The sequence below is a fragment of the Dioscorea cayenensis genome, chromosome 14 (genome assembly GCF_009730915.1).
Source record: "Dioscorea cayenensis subsp. rotundata cultivar TDr96_F1 chromosome 14, TDr96_F1_v2_PseudoChromosome.rev07_lg8_w22 25.fasta, whole genome shotgun sequence".
Classification (NCBI taxonomy): domain Eukaryota; kingdom Viridiplantae; phylum Streptophyta; class Magnoliopsida; order Dioscoreales; family Dioscoreaceae; genus Dioscorea; species Dioscorea cayenensis.
This window is the reverse complement of record NC_052484.1, coordinates 974,647-993,650: the sequence shown is the minus strand read 5'-3', so window position 1 is coordinate 993,650 and position 19,004 is coordinate 974,647. Positions and strand designations below refer to the sequence as shown.

The 19,004-nt window shown below is 34.0% G+C and overlaps 4 protein-coding genes across 4 annotated transcripts; 1 reads left to right on the top strand and 3 right to left on the bottom strand.

Annotated features, from left to right (window-relative positions):
* Positions 1-407: 407 nt before the first annotated feature.
* LOC120275548 (transcription factor MYB59-like) lies at positions 408-1,722 on the bottom strand. Its single transcript, XM_039282165.1, has 3 exons — positions 1,584-1,722; positions 1,338-1,467; positions 408-570 (listed from the first exon to the last, which is right to left on the bottom strand). Exons 1-3 carry the CDS (start codon positions 1,720-1,722, stop codon positions 408-410), a joined length of 432 nt encoding a protein of 143 aa, XP_039138099.1.
* Positions 1,723-6,897: 5,175 nt separating this feature from the next.
* Positions 6,898-11,050, bottom strand: LOC120275223 (beta-amylase 1, chloroplastic-like). Its single transcript, XM_039281747.1, is given in 6 exon segments — positions 6,898-7,279; positions 7,281-7,319; positions 7,321-7,860; positions 8,904-9,014; positions 9,207-9,417; positions 10,401-11,050. Coding segments are annotated over 6 exon segments (1,716 nt in total). The 5' UTR covers positions 11,009-11,050; the 3' UTR covers positions 6,898-7,072.
* A 2,302-nt stretch (positions 11,051-13,352) lies between these two features.
* On the top strand, positions 13,353-16,165 carry LOC120275547 (receptor-like serine/threonine-protein kinase ALE2). Its single transcript, XM_039282164.1, has 8 exons — positions 13,353-13,684; positions 13,808-13,873; positions 13,963-14,013; positions 14,090-14,461; positions 14,549-14,818; positions 14,896-15,288; positions 15,372-15,612; positions 15,688-16,165. Exons 1-8 carry the CDS (start codon positions 13,627-13,629, stop codon positions 16,163-16,165), a joined length of 1,929 nt encoding a protein of 642 aa, XP_039138098.1. The 5' UTR covers positions 13,353-13,626.
* A 484-nt stretch (positions 16,166-16,649) lies between these two features.
* Positions 16,650-18,759, bottom strand: LOC120275234 (60S ribosomal protein L21-1). Its single transcript, XM_039281759.1, has 2 exons — positions 18,459-18,759; positions 16,650-17,072 (listed from the first exon to the last, which is right to left on the bottom strand). The coding sequence occupies exons 1-2, from the start codon at positions 18,693-18,695 to the stop codon at positions 16,815-16,817; spliced, it is 495 nt and encodes a 164-aa protein (XP_039137693.1). The 5' UTR covers positions 18,696-18,759; the 3' UTR covers positions 16,650-16,814.
* Positions 18,760-19,004: the final 245 nt, after the last annotated feature.

Genomic DNA, 19,004 nt, shown 5'->3' with positions numbered 1-19,004 from the left:
ATTATTATTATTATTATTATTATTGCAAGGAAGATGAACTGATTAATGAAAAGGAGTGAAATATCAAAATTTCTTATGAAACTTTTCTTTAAGAAGAAAAGCACTACTAATCTAGAGAGACATGAAATTAAAGAAGATAATAAATAACAAAAACTTAAAACAGAAATAAACACATGAACTCCTAGTTACTCTAAATTCCACAATCTAGCCCAGTTTTTCATCCTCATTCCAATCTTCATTAATGGAAGTAGAACCACCATTTACTTGAACAAAACTAGTAAAAGGGCATATGCATTTCATCATCTCATCATCATCATCTTCCAATATGTCTTGTGTTGCCATTGTTTGTTCAAGTAGTACTTGTTGTGGATTTATCACTGTTTCTTTCATCATTTCATCATCTTCTTTCATGATTTTTGATCTTGTTGGATTAGAGACTTTGGTAATTTTTGATCTTTGAAGGTTAATTTTTTGATGATGAAGACTTGGCTTTTCTTGAAATGTGTTCTCCAATAGTTCTTGATTTCATTGTCTGTTCTTCCAGGAAGACTTCTTGCAATTGTTGACCACCTTCATGCATACCATTAATTCATTATTTACATATTTAATTCCAATGTATCCATGAGCTTCAACTTTATACATGTATATATGTACTATACATACATGTAGTTATACATATTACATAAAGGAAGAAGTCATTTCATAAAACATATATATATATATATATATATACACAATGAGAGAGGTTAAAAGAACATAATATGGTTGGACTCTAGCTTTTAACAAAAAAGGGTGAAGTCATTGGAGTGCCAAGTATTCACAATATTGAACTCTAGATAAATAATAAATTATATATATATATATATATATATATATATATATATATATCAATAATAATAATAATAATAATAAAGCATGAGCTTGCATCCATATCTAAATATATTAAGTATTTAGAGCTTTGCTTAGAATGAATTTACGAGATTAAATTAATGAAAATAATAACAATAAACATTTTGGTCTGTAAAAAAAATAAATTCATTTTAATGAATGAACTTGATAAATTTGTTTGTGTTTATTAATCCCTGAAATTAAGGTGACAACTGAGATACTAAAAATTGTCACATTAATTACAGTGGATCCATGTCAATTAGAAAGATGAAAACTTTACAAATCTATTTAGTTTAGAAACCAAACAAATTATTATCTTTTTAATTAGAATAACATGCATATTTATATATATGAAAGGAAAGCTTGAATTCTTGACACCAACCCAAAATATTATATATATATAGAGAGAGAGAGAAAGAAAGAGATGTAATGGATAATTAATTAGTTACCTATTTCCCCATCTTGCATGCAACTCTAAGATGATGTTCTCCTCTTGAGGAGTTATCTTTCCTCTCTTTAAGTCTGGCCTAAGATAGTTCACCCATCTCAATCTACAACTCTTCCCACTCCTTCTCAATCCTTCACATTAATATCAACATCAACATACATATATATATATATATATATATAAATAACTTTATTCATCAATTAAACTATATATATATAAATATAAATATAAATATATATATATATACCTGTGATGTTGGACACACAGTTCCATCTCCCTTCTCCATGAATGTTAACATACTCACAAAGAAGCTTGTCTTCTTGAGATGTCCAAGGACCTTTCCTCCATCCATCAACTACACCTCCCCATCCAAAATGGCTATCCATTTTGTCTCCTTGAAATAATATTGTTAGCTATCAAGTCTATATATATATATATATATGTTTATGTGATGTTGATGTATTTTTATATTATATGCAAACTCCACTAGTTTTTGTTGGAATTAGAGGTACATTTAAGAGTTGGTTTAGATTAGAAAGTTAGAGTGATGTGTTATGAGATCATTAGAAAGTTATTTGTGTTAATCTTAAATATTATATAAAACCATATTTAAGTAATGTTAAAGGACAATGCCATATAACACCTCATCATATGCTTATCATATAATTAAGTGTTATCAAATGTATTAACTAGTACTTCATGATCAAGTTATTCCACATCTCTTCCATTCACTTTTTTCCTTACTTATTTTTTCTTTTTTTCTAAATTACATATTTTTAAATGATTTAATTGTTTTTAATATAATAATAGAACACCAGCACCATAAGATGTATAATTATTATTATATAATTAAGCATGGAAAGGACTGTACTATAATTAGGTTGATAATGTGGAGGAAAATTTAAAGTATAGAAAAGGGCCATGCTAAGTGTGTCATTAACTTTGGAATCAAATATTTGAAAGTTAGTCTACACCGAGTGGTAATCACAAATCTTAGAATTTTTATATATATAAATTAGTACGGATTAATTGATCTCCAAACACGTATCTTTCAACCTTTCTTTGTAGGCATAGCCACTCTAGTACTAATCTTGTAAAATATATGGGCTTGGTCGGATTGGGTCAGGTTTAACACGATTAATTTGCTTTCATATTAAATATATATATATATATATATATATATATAATTTGAATATATAATCTTAAGAAATTGAATTTTTAGAGATGAGACGTGCTTCATTTCTGGTGATTGCGTTTAGCTTTTTATTTGTGTGTTTTATTTCGCTTTTTGTATTTTTATTTATATGCTTTTAATTATTATTATGTTTTTTTTCAATAAATTTGTAGTTTATTTATTTATTTTTTTTAAAAAAAAATTAGAGTGGAAGCTGATTAAATGTTAGACTTTTTTTTTATCTCTATTTAATTTTTTATATTTAATAAATATGAATGTAAAATAGAAAATATATAACCTATATAAATATATGTAAATGTTAAATGTTTACAAAGGGGTGCATGGAAGGAGTTAAAAAGGAAAAATTTTCATCTATCGTTCATGTATTATTGCATGATATTTGATAATTAATTAGATTTGGTGTTGTATGCTTAAAAAAAACACCCAATATAATTTGAATATCAAACAAGAATAAATTATGTAATTAAAACTTCAAATTTTATCCAAGTTGGCTAACCGAGAAATATAATAAAAATTAAAAATAAAATAAAAATAAAAATGTTTAAACAAAGGTGTGATAGTGGGTTAACTGTTGAACCAAAAAAAAAAGTCCATGGTCCATGAAGACATGTTTATCAAATTACTAGCCTTGTGTTTTTTTCTTTAATAAAATCATATAAAAATAAATGTAATGCAATTAATCACTGTGATTATGTACCTTAATCTCACATTAATTTGCATATTTGTGGGATGCCATTAACCACAAAGTGGACTCTCAAAGTGGACTCTAGATTTGTGGTCACTAGGCTCACTTATTGGGAATGTAGGTTGTCATTCACAATATTTTTCTTTAAAAAAAAAAATTAAATAAACAAAAATAACCTTGTAGGGATACCAAGGGCTTTTTGCTGGTGTACCCTTAAAAAATTTTGAAATTGCATATTTACCCATGAAAAAAAGTTTATTGCATACATACCCTTGAATAATATACATAATTGCGTATATACCCTTGGAGTTCAATTTAGTTGAAAAATCATCCATTAACAAACAACAAATATATAAAATTACCATTATACCATTGCATATATACCCTTGAAAAGTTTTTTTTAAATTGTACCAGAGTTATTTTGGTCCTTTTGTATATCTTAATCCAAGTTATAACTATTGTTAATCAAGTTTGATTACCGAAATCTAACAGTAGGGGCATATCCACAATTACCTATATTTTTCAGGGGTATATATACAATTATGATTTTTCTAAGGGTAAATATGCAATTATAGAATTTTTGAGGGGTTTATAACCAATTCTCCCAAAAAATAATTAAAGTTTCTCTGTTAAGTTAAGGCTCTTTAGAGCTTTCTCCTTAATACTTGTCACAATCAACTACATTATTATTGAAAATTATGAAATCAAAATGTTTTTACAATTAGCATTAGTGTTATTATGAGTAGTGATCCCACGGACTCGAGTCCGTGGGATCTAAAGTGCAACCGAGACGTGGCTGCATAGCAGCACATCTTTTGCTTTTTATAAAAAACTATTTTTGCCAGTCTCCATGAAGCTTAAACTATAAAAATAATAAATAAAGGGTATTTCGGACATTTGCTTTAACCACACTAATAGCTTATTTCCCTTTCTCGTTGTTTTTTCCTCTTTGTTATGCAATTCGGTGAGGCGTGCGGAGAGAAACGGTGGCTGTCGTCGCTGTCGTGGATGTTGGATTGGTTGAAGCGAATGCCCGAACAGATAAAGCAGGCCAAACGCCGCATGGCCGGTGCGAGCCATACGATCCACCATGCGAGGAAGCCGGGCGGTCGGTGCGAGTCAAGATGCAGAGTCGGCGGTGATCGGAGTAATGTGTTCAACTCTTGGAATAAATGAATCAATGAATAGATAAATAAATAAGTTTCCTTTTTTAGACTTTTAGATGATGTGAGATTACTTGGAATGTAAATGGTGATTTTGTTCCTAGTTAACTTAAGTTGCAGAAAAGAAAAGAGTTGCAAAGAATGATGAATGGTTTAATTAAGTTGAAGGAAAAGCAAAGAAAAATAAAGAATGATGAATTGCAAAACCAAGTGTAACGAATGAATCAAATATCTCCCACCATTCACCCTGATAAACAATAGATATAAAGTGGACATCACAAGGAACAAATTTCTTATAAACATCAAGACTCAAAACTCACTCAGTTAATCAGGAAAATTCATACAAGGAGAGACACAACAGAAAAAAAAAAAACTTAGAAAAAAAGAAGAAAAAGAAGAAGACGAAAAGAAAGGGAAAGAAGATGTTAATTTGGCAGTGTGGTTAAAGCAAATGTCCGGAATACCCTTTGTTTATTATTTTTATAATTTAAGATTCATGGAGCCTGGCAAATATAGTTTTTTATAAAAAGCAAAAGGCGTGGGCTGCGTGCGACCCACATCTCGATATGCGCTTTTAGATCCCACGGACTCGAGTCCGTGGGATCACTACAAATGGCCATCCCTAATAATAACACGAGTAGTGATCCCACGGACTCGAGTCCGTGGGATCTAAAGCGCAACCGAGACGTGGCTGCTTTTGCTTTTTATAAAAAACTATATTTGCCAGGCTCCATGAAGCTTAAATTATAAAAAAATAATAAACAAAGGGTATTCGGACATTTGCTTTTAACCACCCTGCCAAATTAACTTCTTTTCCCTTTCTTTTCGTCTTCTTTTTTCTTCTTTTTCTAAGTTTTTTTCTGTTGAGTCTCTCCTTGTATGAATTTTTCCCGATTAACTGAGTGAGTTTTTGAGTCTTGATGTTTATAAGAAATTTGTTCCTTGTGATGTCCACTTTTATATCTATTGTTTATCAGGGTGAATGGTGGGAGATATTTGATTCATTCGTTACACTTGGTTTTGCAATTCATCATTCTTTATTTTTCTTTGCTTTTCCTTCAACTTAATTAAACCATTCATCATTCTTTCCAACTCTTTTCTTTTTCTGCAACTTAAGTTAACTAGGAACAAAAATCACCATTTACATCAGTAATCTCACATCATCTAAAAAGTCTAAAAAGGAAACTTATTTATTTATCTATTCATTCATTCATTTATTCCAAGAGTTGAACACATTACTCCGATCACCGGCCAGACTCCTGCACCTTGGACTGCACCGACTATCCCGGCTTCCTCGTGCGGTGGGTCACATGGCCTGCAGCCTCGGCCATGCGGCGTTTGGCCTGCTTTATCTGTTCGGGCATTCGCTTCAACCAATCCAACATCCACGACAGCGACGACAGCCACCATTTCTCTCCGCAGGCCTCACCGAGTTGCATAACAAAAAGAGGAAAAACAACGAGAAAGGAAATAAGCTATTAGTGTGGTTAAAAGCAAAATGTCCGGAATACCCTTTTATTTATTATTTTTATAGTTTAAGCTTCATGGAGACTGGCAAAAATAGTTTTTTATAAAAAGCAAAAGAATAACAGCCACGTCTCGGTTGCACTTTAGATCCCACGGACTCGAGTCCGTGGGATCACTACTCATTTGCCATATCTCTTTATCTAAACTTTATTTTCTTTTTAAAATATATATATATATATACAGAGGAAAGATCATCTTGGGGAGTTTGTCCCTAGATTTAAAAAATTTTGAGGGAGAATAAAGATAAAAAAGATAGGAATAGATGGGTGCATAAACAGTACTCTCAATAGTGTTTGAGCATAGTACCCTGATTGTTCAGCTGTGATTTTGGTTTAGTTTAAGTTTTTTGTGTTTCAATTATAGATCTAATACAAATAAAATTGGACAACTAAGATTAATTTATTCATTATTATTTATTACGATCATGATATAAGGTTCAAATAAAAATACTATACATTAAATATCTCACACTCATTTGTTTTATATCATTAATACTAAACCCTTTGGTACATAAATATATAAACATACATAGATATATATATAAATATCCATCATCTAAGACTACGAACGTCTGTCACTATGCTGATAAATAATAACAAAGTGAAAAGTGAGATACGACATTTAACCCTCTTTCTACTAGACTTACAGTAATTTTAAAAAATTTAAAAATAATTTGCCCAACTTAACCCTAATTAATCTTCACTGTAGCTCCATAATTATTACTGTGCTCAAATTCGAACATTCTACGAATTATATATATATATATATATATATATAGAGAGAGAGAGAGAGAGAGAGAGAGAGATATCAAGAAATCCGAAATGATATCAAATTAAGCATTACCTCCAAAATGATATCAAATTGAGCATTACCTTGAGGCCAACTATAAACAAATTCACACATAAACAACTTCACACATAAACAACTTCAAACAAATAAACCTTTCCATAGAAAACACAAGGAACCAGTAAGCATATTACAACCATGGCAATTTTCCAGGGTTGAGGAGACAAAAACCCTCCAAACCAACCCTCCATTTTTATTATAATTCTCTTTTACTGCTAAGGATGCCATCATAACAGTGCATTAACAAATATACATCATGAGACACACAATACTCATATGTATATATATATATATATATCTAATGAGTAAGAATTAAAAAACTACTTACTCATCATGAGAGCCTCTTGCACCCAAGGCCTTGTTTCATGCACAGCCTTATCAACCTTCTTCAGTGTCTCTTGTGGACACCCATCTGCCATTCTCTGCACAAATGCAGCAAACTTTCTCCAATTCTCAGGATGAAACAAATCCATTCCCATTCTCAAATAAGTAAACCCAACCATCTTCAATCCTTCATCATCACCATCATTTCTCAATGCTGTTTTTAAGTATCTGCTCATGAGCTGCCCTCGTCGTACCTTGGCAATGCATTCTCTCCGGCAAGGCCAACACCGGCCTCACGTGCAGCCTCGGCTACTTGCCTCACTAGAGCTTCAGGACGGCACATGGCCTCGGCAGGCTGCTCCCAATCCTTCATCTCTACACAAGTGAAGTTGAAGATTGCACCGTGGCGGGCGAGCATGCGAGCAATTGGGAGGTAACCGTTGTTAAAACGAGTGTTGTAGTAACCGGCAGTGAGTTCAGGTGCGTGAGAACGAGTGCCGTAGTGCCAGTGAATGCCGGCAACTTTGACGGAGATGACGGTATTGGTGGAGGAGAAGATGGTGGTGGCGGCGGAGAGGATGAGTTCACCATGGTTGAGAAGCATTTGGGAGTACCAAGTGAGGAAGAAGTCGCCGTATGGGCAGTTCCAGCCGCCACCTTCACGGCGGAAGAATGGGACATCTTCCGGCCAGTTGTTGTAGGACCCAGCATCTGTTGGCCCGCTGTGTCCCCATTCTGGTTTTCCAGCTGCTTCTGCTGCTACTTTCAGGCTGCTCAGCATATACTGTAGTCGAGTAACAAAGTATTATTCATTTTGAAAGTTTAATTTGTACCAATAGTATTGATTATCTGTGCAATAGATAAAAATAAAAATGTTGATAAGAAGTGATTCAATGGACTTGTGATTAAATTATAGTTGAATGGATTGAGTTTAGTATTAAAATATTAAACAGATGGAGTAACATTGAACAACTATGTAGAATTAATAATGACTAACCTAAGAATGTGATGCGGAGACTCAACTGATAATAATATAATTATATATATAAGAGGAGCATTTAATATATATAAGGTATAACCAAAGTAACAATTATAGTATAAACGAAAGCAATGATATAATACAGAGATTACAAGAGATTGTAATAAAATTAAGGTTAAAACATGAGATTAATTGTCACAATTTATCTGTCTTCTAGCTGATTGAGTATCAGAGAGATAAGAATATATATATATATATATATATATATCTTAGATGAAGTTGGATGGGCCTATTTTTTGGGGGAAAAAAAGAAGTTGGATGGACTGAATTTATCTATCTGCATCTATTGCAGTAACATGACAATTAATGTTGATGACAATCATGCCTACACAAAAAATAGATCTCTGATTTTATCATTTAACACTACTAACATGACAAAGTTATTATTCATTTAGTATCTTTTTGTAAACTTTAATTACTTTTACTAGAGATAAATTTACTAAACAGTAAAATAAAAATATGGCCAAGTACAATATAATGAAAATTATCAATAGGAAATTAACTTCATCACTGTACTACAATCAACAGCACACCAAATTATCTATTTACTTCTAATTCAACATCAAACATATAAGTGAAGTATACACATATTATCGAAATGATAAACACAAAACAAGCATATAGTAAACAGCAATATCTGAGAAGTTGATGTCACAAGTTTCAGAACAAATTGGGCATATCCAAAGCAAATTCTACAAGGTTAATTGTGTGGTGAATAACATTTCAAGATATGTAATCCATAACGAAAGCAACGGAAGGAAACGTGTAAAAATACAAGCTTGGCAAACCTTATCATAGCACTGAAAAGCACCAATTCCAGGAAACTTCCAGGTGCCATTAAGCTCCGGATATGACGGATACCTCAGCTCCCCAGCTGGCCCCATACCGACCTGGATTTCCTGCAACCACACAAACAACTCCACTTGTCATCTTTCTACATAAAAAACCAAACTTTATTTATTTACAACCCCTAAACTAAGTAAAGGTTGCTCCTTTTTTACAATACTTAATACTTTTTATTATTATATAAACACACACCTTCATCCAAATTAAATCATCAAAAAAAAAAGAAAAAAAAAAGGGGAATGTACCACGATGGTGGAGCCGAGGAAGTCTTTGAACTGGTCCTTGAATGCGCGCATGAAGTCGGAGTAGCACTGAACCGGTGATCGGTCTTTGAGGACCGGGAGCGTGTCACAGCCCAGTGAGACGTACTCGTAGTTCCGACGACCCCATTGGTCCGTGTACGCCAAGTCTGGGTCTTTCTCCATCTCCTCCAAAACCCATTTTGGCAGCGGTATCCTGTACCCCAAGCACAAGTTAATAAAAAGAATATACTTTTATTCTAGCCGTACGATTAATTTTGAATGGCTTTGAATCCTTTGATTTGTCAATTGACCAATCACTTACCACACGTGACGATTCACATGGGCGGTGCACCGTTTCAATCAATCACGTGAAGAGTCACGTGATTTGTACGAAATTAATATTGCATTTTTTAATTTATAATCTAATAAACAGAATTATAAAAATTAAACAAAACATTTAAAATCCATAGATTTTTTAACTATAAATGCTTGGATCATAATTCAACAACCAATATTAATAAACGTCGATAGATATGTCCATAAATAAATGGTTTTCTAAAAATTATATATTTTTTTATAAAAAAAATAATAAATATAAAAATATTCCAACCGAATAAAACAATAAAAAAATAATTGAGATGAATAAATTATAAAATCTATGGATAAAATTATTATTCTTAAAAATAATAAAATTAATGAACACAATTTCTTATCCATAATAATAAAATTAACCAATAAATAAATAAAATGAAAGAGAAATTCAATAATTATATATTTATATTAAATCAATCATAAATTCCAAAAAAGAGAGAAGATAATTAAAAAAATAAAATAAAAATCGGGGAAAATAAATAAAGCCAAGTTCAATAATTATATATTTATATATTAAATCGATTATAAATTCCAAAAAAACGAGAAGATAATTAAAAAAATAAAATAAAAATTGGGGAAAATAAATAAAGCCCAAAAGAAGTTCAATATTTATATATTTATATATTAAATCGATTATAAATTCCAAAAAAGCGAGAAGATAATTAAAAAAATAAAATAAAAATCAGGGAAAATAAATAAAGCCCAAAAAAAGTTCAATAATTATATAATTATATATTAAATCGATCATAAATTAAAAAAAAAGCAAGAAAAAAATTTTAAAAAAATAAAAAAAGAAGCTGAAAATGGAGAGAAAAGAGATCGCACGTGCAAGAGTCACCGACATTGCCGCCGCACTGGTGGAACGACATCACGGCCTGGACCTTCAATCCATGGCGATGAGCCATGAGCATGAGATCGGAGTAGCCACCCCAATCGTACTCCCCCGGCCGATCTCTCTCAACGATCCCCCACCAAACATCAACCATCACACCCTCTACACCGGCGTTCTTCAACGCCATCAAGCTCGCATTCATCGCTTTCCTCCTTTTCAACCCTCCCCCTGGTTTCACCGTATCCAAAGGCAGCATCACGAACACTGGAACCCCCTTTCGACTTTGATGACGACTACTCACCGCATCGTCGGTCTCCACCGCCGGAGATGGATCGGCGACGAGGGCCTGGCAGGCGACGCTGAGGTCTTGCCGGATTGGAGTGAGAGCGGAGGCAGGAGAGCGGCAAGGGCTGAGAGGAGGGGAAACTCCATCCAGATCTGGGTTTCCAGCTCGACTGATCCGGCACCGTAGATTCGCCTGCGCCATCGGTGGTTTCCACAGCGTCGACGCCGGCGAAGGGTCTGCCGTTTGACCGCCGGCGGCGTCGGAGATCGGCGCGGCGGCGAGGGATCCGAGCTGGTGAGCGATGTTGAACGCCATGAAAAACTCGATCTTTTCTCTGAAGTTTTGTTTTTTGATTTTGGTACTCTGAAATGTAGAAAGAAAAGGTCGGCGTTTTATAAGAATCTCGAAAAGCTTTTGATCCTCTCTTGATCGCCACGTGGACTTTGGTTTGCGGTGTAAGGGAATCAACGGCTTGGATTGGGTGGATCTAAATAGGCGGTATCTGCCGTAGATGTTGCTTTGAGATGTGTGTTTTTAACGATCTCGATGAGATGAAGATTCAGAGAAGGTGCTTTTGCTGTTTGTTGTGGTCGTGGACGAATGAGAATGTCCCACGTGTATCACGATTAAAGGACGCGTGTCGTGATGGAGATGGGAATCATGGATTGGTGATCACGAGGGATGTGCTGGATGTTTCGTTGCTGATTGTGGTTATGATTGTGACACGTGGCGTAAAATGGGGTGGTTTGCTTGTCTTGGAGGGATTTTGATACTTGATATCGGACAAGAATTTGTTTGTTGTATGTAATGCTTTTTATTCCTTCATTGTCATAAGAATAAGTTTGTTATCACTAAAATAACATTTTTTAATAATTAATAAAAAAATTACCCATGGAAAAAAAACAATTAATTCTCCGATATTTAAGAAAAAAATAATACATGAAATTGTTGAAAAGTACTCCAAATCTGAGAAAACGGCTTTGATATTTGAGATGTGGAATTCTGATAATTAAATTTGATGTGCAATTTTTGACACTTAAAAATTTGATATGTAACTTTTGACATTCAGGATCTGACTTTTGTCACGTAATTTTTCTTGTCGTGTTGTATCGTTTTGTCCGATAATAGCTTTTTTTTTTTCTATTTTAGATATTAACTCAGGGTATATGATTTTGACATTCAAAATCTGACATGCAACCATTGACACTTAGAATCTAACTACTATCATTTAAACCAGCTCGTCTTTCTTATTGTATTGTGTTCTTCTATCGGGTAATAGTTTTTGTCTAATTATTGTTTTTATTTCTATATTAAATATTAACTTTTTTTTTTCACTTTCGTTACACATCAAATGAATAATTTATTTTATTTTTACTCATTTTCTCTACTTGATCTTTATATTTATTTATTTTTAATAAAATCATGATTTATAGATCTTATTAAAAAAAATTTAAAGGTTGATAAAAATAAGATTATATGAAATGATCGGAATTATAAAAGCCAAAAGTTTTTATTTATTTATTTATTTATAATATGTTTTCACATGTTTGGAAGATAACGTGCACGAATCTCGAGGCAGAAGCTGGCGCTCGATGCAGAGCAAGCTGGGGGGCGGCTTGGGCCGACCACTAGACGCGGTAAACTCACGCGTTTCCCACGTGGGCTCATTGAATTCAAATTCCCAATCTCGATGCATTTAAATCTATAAACGAACGGTGATAAACAACTTAAGGAGCAAATATCAATATCAGCCGTCCAAATACATCAAGATCAGCATTAATTATAAAGATCGTTCATCGGACGTGATGTCTCTTTCATCGTTTGCTGGACCCGGACCCATTCTCTCCCTGTCTTTTTGCAATTCAAACCCTTATCTAATTTTTATTTATATTTGAAAACTATTTTTTTTTTCAATATATAAATATATTACGTATTTGACGTCTAATTGGAGAAAAAACTAAAAAAAAAAGGTAAACAATGAACAAAAGTTAAACTTCCTGGCTTTTAGCTAATAAAATTCTCACCTAACTCATAGTTTTTATTTATTTATTATTTTTATTTTTTTGAGAAAACTCTTAGCTATATTTCGACGAAGACGGTCTTAGTGAAAATAGGGCCGGAGTAAAATCATAATTTTTTTATTATTGTTATTAAATAATAAATTACATTATAAAAAATAAAAAATATAAATCACTATTAATAATTATGATAAATAAAATATTAATTTAGAAAAAAATTTGAAAATATTCTTATAGTCTTTTGTTTAATTATTGCAATAAATAAAAAATAAAAAAAATCAATTAAAGTTCTTTTTTTTTGTTTTTGAGATGCAAAATTATCAATCAACCATTTAAATTTGTTTTAGAAAAATGTATGTTGAAAAGTTACTTGAAAAAATAAAAATAAAAATAAAAACAAAACAAAGAAAAAAAAATCCCTGATTTGCATAGAAACCCTCACTATACATCAAATTTCCATTATAGCTAAAAAAACCATTTTTTTAAAAGAAAAAAGTTAAAAAAAGTTTATATCTATTTTTTTATTGCGAGAATTAATTGATAAAAACAAAAAACAAAAAACAAAAAAAAAAAGAAAAAAGAAAAAAACAAAAAGCTGGTGTCTTGTTGATGTTGTTTGTTTTTTTAGATTGTGTGTTTGTTTGTCAGGAGTCAAACAGTTGGAACGTAGAAGTCCTTGCACTACTTTAGCTTAACTTTTGCTCTTTCAAATCTCCACATCAGCATCAAACCTACCATCTTCTTTGCAATTCTCTTGCTCTTTCATTGAGATTTACAGATCTCAAGCTTAAAGTTTGAATCTTGAAGCTTTATTTGACCTTTTTCATGGCTGCCACCTTTTCTTGCAGCTAAGGAATGTTGGCAATGGTGGCTTGATGAATATGGGAAGTTAGAACTGGAGAACATCTTCCAGTGATGCCCCTTTTGATAGTCTTTGTACTCTGTGTCTTGTTCTTTGTCTCTCCTTGTCCTGGTATGTATATCTATCTCTCTTTCTCATTCTTGTTCATAAGATGTTTGTTTGTTTTCCTCAGAGAGTTGAAATTTGATAACTTGAGAACTAAATTTAGCATTTTGATGAGTTTGTACTTTGTAGCAAGAGGTATACCTCCAAGTTATCCACCATTGGCAGTGAGACCAATTCATTCTCCTAGACATAGTGGTATTGAATTTTTCCTTTGACAAAAGCAAGACTTCAATTTGATGTTTTCCAACTGCTGTATCTAACTCATTTTTGTTGATTTTTCATAGTTAGTTCTTCTTTGTCAAAGTATCACCACAGTGCTCCTCCTCAAATCCAAGGTTTGATGCGGAAATTTCTCAGCTTGTGTTGTGTTATTGTTCATTGTTTGTGATTTTTGGAATTTTTTGTTGGTAGATTGTGAAGGAATATCATGCTCTGATCCACTCACTCTAACTCCAATTGGTTCACCATGTGCTTGTGTGTACCCTGTTCAAGTTGAGATTGATCTTGGTGTTGCTCCATATCAACTCTTTACCATGATTCCTGAGCTAGAAGTTGAGATTGCAGCAGGAACATATCTGAAACAAAGCCAAATCAGAATAATGGGTGCTGGTGCTAGTGCCCGAAATACTGAAAAAGCAGCAGTTACTATTGATTTGGTGCCACTTGAGGGAAAGTTTGATAACATGACTGCATTTCTGATTTATGAGAGATTTTGGCAAAAGAAGGTGCCGATAAATGTCTCGCTTTTCGGTGATTACAATGTGATATATGTTCTTTATCCTGGTAATCTTATGCATCCATTAATTTTAATCTTGTTATCCATGTGTCATCGATTTCATTTTGTTGTTAATTCTTGTAACATGATCTCAGGACTTCCTCCTTCTCCACCAATGCCAGGAGGATCATCAGGTAGCATCCCGTCCACCATTGGAAGTCATGAAGATCCTATATCGGCAAATGTACCGCCTAGAAAGAAGCATAGTATGAACAGCGCAAGTATCGCCATTATTGTGTTCACTATTTGTTCCTTTGCCTTGGTGTGTTTTGGGGTGAGTTTTGTACTATGGAAGTTGAAGAGTGTAGGAAGATCACAATCTGCTATTGCTGCTACATTTGCCACTTCAACAAGCAAGACAGACGGTAAAGACATGCTCGATTGTTGTTTGTTGTTCGGTGTATTTGGATGTTACCTTATGTATCTGTATTATATTATGCAGGCATTAGGTCTATCCAATCTCCTAGTGCTGTTACAAGTTCGAGATCGATGTCTTTTGCTTCAAATGTTGCTACTCTTCCTGCTTCAGTAAAGACGTTTTCCTTGTCTGAGCTCGAGAAGGCAACTGATACATTTAGCTCTGAAAAAGTTCTAGGTGAAGGTGGATTTGGCCGTGTTTACCATGGGATCATGGAGGATGAAAGTGAGGTCGCCGTGAAGTTGCTTACAAGAAAGGACCATAATGGACAACGCGAGTTTGTTGCGGAGATTGAGATGCTCAGCCGACTTCACCATCGCAATCTTGTCAAATTGATCGGTATATGCATTGAAGGAAACATTCGATGCCTCGTGTTTGAGCTTGTTAGCAATGGAAGTGTGGAGTCTCATTTACATGGTACATTTACTGATCATGCCGATACTATAACTATACAACCCAAATAATTTATTTTTAACTGCATGTTCTTCTGTTTTTTTTAGGTGTCGACAAGTGGAAGGGACTTCTTGATTGGGATGCTCGGTTGAAGATCGCACTCGGTGCCGCAAGAGCATTGGCATATCTGCATGAAGACTCGAATCCTTGTGTCATTCACCGTGATTTTAAGGCGAGTAATGTTCTATTGAAGGATGATTTCACTCCAAAGGTTTCAGACTTCGGCTTGGCAAAGGAAGCATCAGAAGGAAGCAAACATATTTCCACAAGAGTCATGGGAACTTTCGGGTAATTCATTAGAAATTCCTAACATAACTGAACGTTTCGGTTTTGAAAATGAAGAAAATTTTTGTTTGTGAACAGGTATGTGGCACCGGAATACGCAATGACGGGGCATTTACTAGTGAAGAGTGATGTCTATAGTTATGGTGTAGTGTTGGTCGAGCTTCTCACAGGTAGAAAGCCGGTGGACATGTCACAGCCTCAAGGTTCGGAGAACCTTGTGACATGGGCACGCCCGCTGCTCACCAGCCAAGAAGGATTACAGAAACTAGTAGACCCTTCGCTCCATGGAAATTTCGACTTTGATAACTTGGCCAAAGTCGCTGTAATTGCGTCCATGTGTGTTCACTCGGAACCATCTCAAAGGCCATTCATGGGAGAAGTAGTTCAAGCATTGAAGCTGATATGCAATAGCATGGATGAAAACAATGAAGAGACATGCATTGCTGCAGAATATGAGAGTAATTCATGGAATGAAAGTGCATCTCAATTGAATCATGGACTCACTCCATTTTCATTTGTGTCGATGGAGTATGGTTCGAATTCGTTCGAGATTTAAAGAGGATTAGCAAATCAGGTCCTCTGAGAACAAAAAAAGAAAGAGATCTGCATTTCATAGATTGAGAGGGAGTATGAGTGATCATCAGTTCCTTTCCCGACGTATCGGCAGGAATGGATATTGGCTTTGAGTTCTGACCTTCTGAGTTTTTTTCTTTTTATGTATCTTTCTATTAACCACAAAAAGTGCAATTAATGTTCATGAATCTGTCTAAAAGCTCTTGACCATGCACTTAACGATATTTCATATTTTTTTCTGCAACTTAATAATGTACAGACAATGATACATTGGAATTTATGAAACTTTGTATTTTTTTTCTTCTGAAACTTGAAAATGCATACACTGAACTCGCATTGAAAAATTGTCAGATAATTGGTACACATGACAAAATTTTAAAAAGATTCAGATATGCTAGATTATGATCATGAACCTCATGAACATTTCATATCTTCTAGATTCAACCTGTCAAGAAAACTTATGACAATATAAAAAAACAGATTTGATTATCATAATCATGAAAACAAGTCTTTCAGTTGGGACAAAAAGCAAAATACTTCCAAGAACACCACAAAGCACAAATAGTTGAGAACAAGTGTTTCGGGTATAAGAAAAGCTAAGAATTTTGATGAAAATTATGACATGAACCAACTTAGTATCCGCCCTTGAGATCATTAACCACGTCGTAAGGAATGGGAGTGACAGTCTCCAGTGTAGCACCTTCTACCATGAAACCTGGCTTGGGACCCTCCGGCCGTCTTTTGGTGCTGATTTTCTCACCGCGGGCCTTTGCCTCTGCCTTCAGCTCATCGTTCTTTTTCTTCCTCAAGCGGAACTCCTCAGTGCATCTTGAAGGTATTACATGCTCCACTCTGACATGGATCCTCTTCCTTATGATCCTATTTCCTACCTGAATGCAGTAGCCGATAGTAAATATTAGACATTTAATCGCTTTTAGGTTAGCTTAAACATTACATTTCCTCATACAACAATACATGCTTGCCCTCAAGAAACATGCCAATTATTTGCACTTTAAGCATATTCAAATGCACCAGTTTTCTAACAAATGCTTAAGAACCTGACTGTCAATTACTAGCCAACGAAGAATAGCACAAGGTCAGTGATCTTTCATGAGCGATTTCAAATGTATCAGTGTATATACTTTTAACAAAATACAATAAAAGGATAAAATTAGACACCATTAGGGACGGAATGACAAACAAAGAATAATGGAACGAAATGACACCAACTTGAAGTTCAAGCATTATCCATTAATGTGTAGTAGCTATATCATGCCTCTTGTCTAGTGTGTATGATTGATGACTCACACATGAATATCCACCAGCTACATGTCCCGAAGATAATAAGATAACCAATAATGCAATCATATGATTTAAACTTTAATAACAGCACAAGTACTATTGGCCACACAACATCCACGATCCACCCCAAGCTTTCCTTGCAAATATAGGGCTGTAAACAGCCAGGATCAGACCAGGACCAATTTGAGCTCGGCTTGAAATTGAATATCTCAAACTCAAATTAGCCTAACAAAATCTACCTAAGGTCAGCTCGATTTTAATTTTAAAAGCTCAAGTTTGGCTCAATTTAACTCGAAATTAAAATTAATTATATTTATATCTGAAAATTAAAATTAAGAGTAGATTTAATTAGCTGATAAAGACTCATTTATAGCGTATTGTTGTTTCAAAGATAAACAAACAATACAAAATCTCTAAAGTTTTCAATATATACAAAATTATAATATATTTATACATTTCAAGCTATCGATAGAGTTCAGGTCAGCTTGAGTACTGCTTGAAATTAATTTGAGCTCAAAAACCAAAGCCAAGCTCAATTTGAAAGCCCAAAATTTTTAGCCAAGCTCAAGTTGCTCCCAAACACTAATGATAATGAGCATTCCATAAGAATGGCAAACTCATATTGATCCCAAATAAAAATCTCATTACATTTCACAACATTTACTGTAAATTCTATAAACTTGCAAGTTTGCATCAAGATTTCAACTTTCTAACAAACAATCACTATCACAAAGGAATTACCCATAAATCAAGACACTACGTCACAATAAAACTACAAATCATACGCAGAGAAGTCAATGAAAATAGTAAAGTGACAAGAGACAACCTCAATTCATTTTTCCAACATTGGATCAAGTTCTCAACTTTATCATTATCATAAAGAAATTAACCATAAAGCAGGCCAATAAAACCAAAAAAACCAAGATCCAAAACATCATAACCATAAGATCATCGAATGGCGAGGAGATGAATACCTGCTTGTTAACCTCGACGCCAATGGCGCGCTTGGTGACATTCCAGACCTTGCCAGTGCGGCCATGGTAGAACTTATGCGGCATTCCCTTGTGGACCGCGCCGTTCACCTTGATGTCGACATAGTCGCCGATCTTGTAAGTGCGGAGGTAGGTTGTCAAGGGGATGTACCCCTTCTTCCTGAACGGCCTCGCGAAGAGATCCCGCGTCCTCGATCGAACCCCGTGTCCCGCCGGCATCGTTCCCGCCGCTCGCCGCCGCTTCGAGAGAGAAGAAGAGCAGAGAAATGGAGGCTAAGAAGCAAAACCCTAGTTTTCTTCTGCGTTTTATAGAAGATTGGAAAGTGACTGAAAAGACTATAATACCCCTAATGGGTCTCATTTGGGCCTTGAATTGAATGGGCTCGTAGGAAATGGGCTTCCTTTTAAATGAAGCCTTCCGTGTGAAAAAATAATTATGAAGTTTTTTTTTTGGCATTTTAAAGAATAATTTTTTTACATTATAAAAATAAAATATATTCATGTTTAACCAAAAAATTAAATCGTTTT

Coding starts and splice junctions, on each gene's coding strand:
- LOC120275548 (XM_039282165.1), bottom strand. CDS start 1,722: ATGGATAGCCATTTTGGATGGGGAGGTGTAGTTGATGGATGGAGGAAA. Junction 1,468..1,583: donor CTGTGTGTCCAACATCACAG/GTATATATATAT, acceptor ATTAATGTGAAG/GATTGAGAAGGAGTGGGAAG. Junction 571..1,337: donor CATGCAAGATGGGGAAATAG/GTAACTAATTAA, acceptor GTATGCATGAAG/GTGGTCAACAATTGCAAGAA.
- LOC120275234 (XM_039281759.1), bottom strand. CDS start 18,695: ATGCCGGCGGGACACGGGGTTCGATCGAGGACGCGGGATCTCTTCGCG. Junction 17,073..18,458: donor GCGTCGAGGTTAACAAGCAG/GTATTCATCTCC, acceptor TACTGCATTCAG/GTAGGAAATAGGATCATAAG.
- LOC120275547 (XM_039282164.1), top strand. CDS start 13,627: ATGCCCCTTTTGATAGTCTTTGTACTCTGTGTCTTGTTCTTTGTCTCT. Junction 13,685..13,807: donor CTTTGTCTCTCCTTGTCCTG/GTATGTATATCT, acceptor TGTACTTTGTAG/CAAGAGGTATACCTCCAAGT. Junction 14,014..14,089: donor TGCTCCTCCTCAAATCCAAG/GTTTGATGCGGA, acceptor TTTTGTTGGTAG/ATTGTGAAGGAATATCATGC.